We start from the raw sequence: 6,000 nt of genomic DNA, 5'->3' as shown, positions 1-6,000 counted from the left end.
ATCTCTGTGCCATTTTCTTCTTCTTCTCTCTCCCCCAACTCAAAAGTTTTTTCTTCAACTTCTGTCTTCTCTCTTCTTCTTCTTCTTCTTTAAGGAGGCTTTCTCCTTCTTCATTCACCATATCTTGCCTTGCCTAATCCCATTTCAAAGCAGCCATCATGAGTCAACCTGCACCATATGAAAGCCCTGTCAAGGTATGCTTAGTTTGATTAGCTTTCACTGGGTTTATTAATAAGAGTTAGAATTTGCATGAAACTCAAAACTCCATCTATGTCATCTGGGTATCTCACTACTCTTCTATATCCCCCTTTTCTTTCTGGGTGGAGGGATTGGTATGGTATGGAGTTTCTTTTCTGTTCTCTTTCTGGTTAGTGTTTTTAATCTTAACTCAGAAGTCAAAGAGAATAGATCCACACAGGTTGGGAATTGGGTTTTAAAATTTGTCTATCAACCTTTGTTATCATTTGAAACCTGTGGCAGAGATTAGAAATCTTATACCTGCATTTTTCTCAAGATGAACATTTCTTCAATACTAGATGTTTTCTTTAGCTTTTGGCCTGCTGCGTAATTAATGTGCAGCAACTACAGCCTACCATCCGAGATTTCTAATTTGGATCGTCCCTTTCATAAAAGTGAAGAGTTATAATAAAAACAAATACAAATGCCAGAATTTTGATTTGTAGCATAGTTGCTCTTTAATTGTTCAGCACTGAATTACGACTCCTCTTCTACCAAAAAAAAAAAAAAAAATTACGACTCCTCTCGTACCGCTGGAGTATTCCTCACCATGGGAAGCTTGAATTCTGGCGTTTGCGTTTATTATTATTGTCGTTTTCAGTTTTCTCCACCTTGTGTGCCCCAATTGCCCATAACACACGGTGTTCTTGACTGACTAGAGCTGGGTTTGGCTCAAAGTCCATCTCACGAGGTGGGATTCTTCAGAAATTTCCGGCCACTTTCTGTCTTTCTAGCCTCTAGGCCTTGTATTATGTCAGAAACTGATTGCATAGGAAGAAATTAAATGACAAAACTGATAGCTATATCATTGACTTGTCATTTTGATTCTGGGTTTTTCTTAATATGGTGGTCCCAACCTGAACAGTATTGTCATGTAGGACAGAAAATGTGAGTATAATAAGCATTTTTTCTTGGTTTCATCAAATATCATACATTCATACGGGTGTTGAGATTTGAATTGAGTATGAATTTGAGTTTTGGTTTGGATTTGGTTGAGAGTTTTTGGCGGTGGGCTTCTGTTCATTGCTACAGTAACTTTGATTATTCAAAAGTTGCATGCAGAATTCCAAATCCTTGTGTGTTCCACCAGGTCACGATTTTAAGAGAAAAAAATATATTCAATTTCTCTTGAAATTTTGGTGAAAAAAGAACTTCTTCATCGGTGGGTGTAACTGTAATCCTCAGATTGGACTCCAGAAAAGTATTTCAAACCCTCAACCAACAGTGAATGAGGAGGTTCAATCAAAATCTCCATCGGATATCTCCAGCTGTTGAAGAACATGCACCCGTCGATGCAGGAAATTAAACCCAGTTTTATCGGTTCAACTTCACTGCTCTGCCAACTGTTGCGATCAAAGTCGACGCATTAAGTTCAACACGGTGGAACGTGGAAATGGGCGCAACAATGATAAAATGAAGATAGTTTATTTGATTTCTTGACTTTTAACCATTATTTAGAAATAATATATTCAAAAGTCTTGGGAAGCAAATCCGGAATCTTCCATTGCGGGACTCTGGAAGCAATCCCTAGGTTCATGCTCATGCCCAGTTCAGAATCTCAGATCTTACCATTACAAAGCTCGTCATAATTTTTGGCTAAGGCAAGATTTTTCTTAGTGGGTCTCAACTACTGGATAATGATCTCTAAGAAAGAGCAAAGACTGACTAGAATGGTTACGACTTACGAGAAGGGTCAGCGTGACCTGGTTTAATCTGTTAATTGTGTTTTGCATGATCAATAGATACTTTGGTAAGAATTCATTAGTGGGTTTCCACTTGCCACCCTTAGCGGGGATCGTTGACCTGTGAGTCCAATTAAAAATTTATTCTTTTCTTTTTCTCAGTGAAGGAAGACTAGGGATGGTTCCCACGATCAATATTTGAAAGTTTCCTCCAATATAGTATTAATTTCCCTGTGTTTGCTCCTCAGCAGGGAGTTGATTGGAGTCCATTTTCTGTAAATTCTTTCCAAATGTTCAGATGATTTCTATGGCATGGTTAATTTTTAGCACGCCAACTGTTTGTTTTTATGATAAGATTTTATCCACTCTTTTTTCCTGATTTTTTTTGTGTTTGGGGTTACTTAATGGCAGAAATCGGCAAAAGAGAAGGCCGCCGATGACTGGCTTCCAATCACTTCATCTAGGAATGCCAAGTGGTGGTATTCTGCCTTCCACAATGTCACTGCCATGGTTGGTGCTGGTGTTCTCAGCCTTCCCTATGCCATGGCCGAGCTTGGATGGTGAGTACTTCTTTAATTACCCTTTCATTTATTAAAACACAACGCTGCCTTTCTCATGAAACGTGAATTTTAGTATCACATGGATTTTTGCGGTATCATTCTACAGTTTTTATGGTTACTTTCCAATAGAGGTTTCTTGATTAGTTTTATTCCCGACTCTTTGTGGTACCCTTCTTCATGTTTATGGGCTGTTTTCAAATGTTTCTTTTGATCTATTTGGTTATCATCGATGCGCCTTCTCCACTGTTTAGCATCAGTTTCCCATATGTCTCTGTTTTCCTAATCTCTCTTTGGCCATTTCAGGGGTCCTGGTGTGGTTATTCTTGTTTTATCCTGGATCATCACTCTGTACACTCTATGGCAAATGGTTGAGATGCATGAAATGGTCCCAGGGAAGCGATTTGATAGATACCATGAATTGGGTCAGCATGCTTTTGGTGAAAAGCTTGGCTTATGGATTGTTGTTCCTCAGCAACTGATAGTCGAAGTTGGTGTGGACATAGTATATATGGTCACAGGAGGGAAATCGCTGAAGAAGTTCCATGACACTGTGGCCCCCAACGCCCCCGAGATCAAGGTCACCTACTTCATCATGATCTTTGCCTCTTGTCACTTTGTTCTCTCTTTCCTTCCCAACTTCAACTCCATCTCCGGCGTCTCCTTGGCTGCAGCTGTCATGTCCCTGAGGTAACTCTCTTTTCTTTATAGTTCTATGACACAAGCAGTGTAAGGTTTCTGGCCAGAACCACAGATTGAGTCTTATACTTGAGGTAGTCAATTGGTTCAAAAGCGCATGAAATTTTCACTTTTCAAAACCGAAACCAGCATTTTCTGTTAATTCAGTTCGGTTTGAAACCCCGATTTCATTTGCAGTTCTTAATTAACTGGCACCCTTGGTTTCTGGCCAGAACCACTATGTATTCCTACTCTGTATATGGTATCATGAAATTAGGTGACATTTCTGTTGGTTCAACTTGTATATAATGCTTTTGTTGTTCGTATATGCAGTTATTCCACCATTGCGTGGTCAGCTTCAGTTAACAAAGGGGTTCAAGCAGCTGTGAGCTATGACTACAAAGCCACAACCACAGCAGGGAAGGTCCTTGACTTCTTTAGTGCCCTTGGTGATGTAGCTTTTGCCTATGCTGGGCACAATGTGGTCTTGGAGATCCAGGCAACAATTCCCTCTACACCTGAAAACCCCTCAAAGAAGCCTATGTGGAAAGGTGTGGTGGTTGCCTATATCGTTGTTGCCATTTGTTACTTCCCTGTGGCACTCGTCGGATACTATATTTTTGGCAATGCTGTGGAAGACAACATCCTAATCTCATTGGACAAGCCTAGGTGGTTGATTGCTATGGCAAATATGTTTGTTGTAATTCATGTTATTGGGAGTTACCAGGTACAGTTTTTATTCCTTGATATTAGCTTTTATTACTTTGTTTTCCTCTTTGCCAGTGTTGGTCTAATCCTGCATCTTCCTCTCATTTTCTTTGGATTCAGATTTACGCAATGCCAGTGTTCGACATGATAGAAACTGTGTTGGTTAAAAAGTTGCATTTCACTCCTTGCTTCAGACTTCGCTTCATTGCAAGGACAACATACGTTGGTAATGTGTTTCTCTTCATTGAATGGGTTGTAGGAAATGTTATGCATGTTCACCACTTGGGTTTTTCTGGATTCTATTAATGTTTTTATTTTTGTTTTTTGGAGTGCAGCATTTACAATGTTCATTGGTATGACCTTCCCATTCTTCGGCGGGCTCCTTGGGTTCTTTGGAGGCTTTGCTTTCGCACCTACAACATACTTTGTAAGTCAAAATCCCCCCCCCCCCCCCCCAACTCTTCTTCCCGTCTGGAACAGCCCACCATGCTTCTTTCTCTTTTTGAAACAAAGAATCCATGTTAACATTTGCTCCCCTTCTGAAACTTTCAGCTTCCTTGCGTCATGTGGCTTGCAATCTACAAGCCAAGGAAATTCAGCTTATCTTGGTGCGCCAATTGGGTATGTATATACAGGAATTTAGTCCTCATTACCCCTAGAATTCATTGGCTTTATTTATTAACTTGGGATTCGTTGGTTATTGCAGGTTTGCATCGTACTTGGGGTTCTATTAATGGTTTTAGCACCCATTGGTGGACTTAGGCAGATTATCATTAAGGCCAAAACTTACAAGTTCTACTCTTAGATCATCTCGGCACAAGAGGGGATTACTTATAAAGGAACCAACGAAGAAGAAGATGATGACCTGATGCCTGTAAGGAACAGGCCTCAACTTGATGAGCAACATCAGTATTTTAGTAAACAGACTACTTTTGGTTGGTTTTGTGGTGTTTTTGTGTTCATCAGCTTCTCTGCCTTAAAGCGGTTGCAATACCCATGCGACGAATTGAATTGGGGAGGACAGATCCTCGAATGGGCCCTTTTCCGTTTATAGTTTTGATGTTCGCATTATTTAAATGACTGATTCTATTGGTGTTTTATTTTCTGAGTTTGAAATCTCTGTACTGAAAGTGGATGTAAATGTTGTTTTGTCCCTCTTCACCTCTTGTTCTGTATCAGTTCCAAACGAGAATACAATGTCAAATTTCATCCAGAAAAGTATTGAATGTCATCTAGTGATTCTGATTTCATAGCCTGTGTTTATCTGTTACATGAGGAGAGAGAGCTCCCATAATCCCGTATTTATTGTAAACACATTGAAGGGTGGAGAGAGCTCCCTATTTTCTGTCTTGTATTTTCTATTTTCTCTGTTTCTCTAACTTGCACCCTATTTTGCTCTGTGTGGGTCTGTCATCCATTGCTTAATTAAGAATGTAAATTAACCATTTGACTATTATAAGTCGTCTCTTCCTAAAATTGTGGAATTGCAGACAGTCCTTAAACCAGAGATACCACCTCCTCAGGTCCTATATTGTTGACAGGGGAGGCCAGGAGATTAGGTGTTGCAGGTGCAGGGTGCTGTAGGTTGAAGAAGGGTTGGTTGTAATAGCCAACATCCTGCTTTTGCTGGAACAACTTTTTTCAACGTACAACTTCCCCTGCATGTCACTACCAATTTCTGCTTCTCTCAAGTCAGACTCAGAAATCTTTCTAAACTTCTCTCTTCTTCCTCTTCTTCTTTAGAGGCTCTTGTTTACTCCAACTCCATTCACCATATCCTCCCCTCTAAGTCCATCTTGCAAAAGCCATGGGAACTGATGCTGCAAACGGAAACCCCACCAAGGTATGAGTCGTTTGATCAACTCTTTCTGCATTTGTTAAAGAGTTAGAATTTGCATGTTAATCAAATTTCATCAATTGTCACCTGGGTATATCACTACCCTCAGGATGTAGTCAAGGTGGGCATGGTTAAACCATTTAAAAGAACTCTCATGAGTCTCATCTCTCCGTCAGCCTTCTTCGCGTTATATGTAACAACTATGCGTAGGATGTAATCGAAGTGGGTGTAAGTTGGCCCGGACGAACTTCAGTTCCCCCTTGCCCCTCTTCAAAAAGAAAAAGGAGGAAAATTCGAAGTA

General features: G+C 40.1%; 1 protein-coding gene across 1 annotated transcript; it reads left to right on the top strand.

The window, feature by feature from the left end:
* LOC149006402 (lysine histidine transporter 1-like) lies at positions 1–5,246 on the top strand. Its single transcript, XM_089165294.1, has 8 exons — positions 1–194; positions 2,331–2,479; positions 2,783–3,166; positions 3,488–3,881; positions 3,983–4,088; positions 4,198–4,289; positions 4,415–4,483; positions 4,569–5,246. The coding sequence occupies exons 1-8, from the start codon at positions 159–161 to the stop codon at positions 4,665–4,667; spliced, it is 1,329 nt and encodes a 442-aa protein (XP_089021420.1). The 5' UTR covers positions 1–158; the 3' UTR covers positions 4,668–5,246.
* Positions 5,247–6,000: the final 754 nt, after the last annotated feature.

The sequence above is a fragment of the Hakea prostrata genome, chromosome 8, assembly GCF_041222555.1.
Source record: "Hakea prostrata isolate BN-2017 chromosome 8, UWA_Hpros_2, whole genome shotgun sequence".
NCBI lineage: Eukaryota > Viridiplantae > Streptophyta > Magnoliopsida > Proteales > Proteaceae > Hakea > Hakea prostrata.
This window is presented reverse-complemented; position numbering and strand designations above follow the sequence as displayed.

Bases quoted from the DNA above. Each gene is read 5' to 3' on its own strand.
- LOC149006402 (XM_089165294.1), top strand. From the start codon at position 159: ATGAGTCAACCTGCACCATATGAAAGCCCTGTCAAG. The intron at 3,167-3,487 runs GTAACTCTCTTT...TCGTATATGCAG, and splicing joins GCAGCTGTCATGTCCCTGAG to TTATTCCACCATTGCGTGGT. The intron at 4,089-4,197 runs GTAATGTGTTTC...TTTGGAGTGCAG, and splicing joins TGCAAGGACAACATACGTTG to CATTTACAATGTTCATTGGT.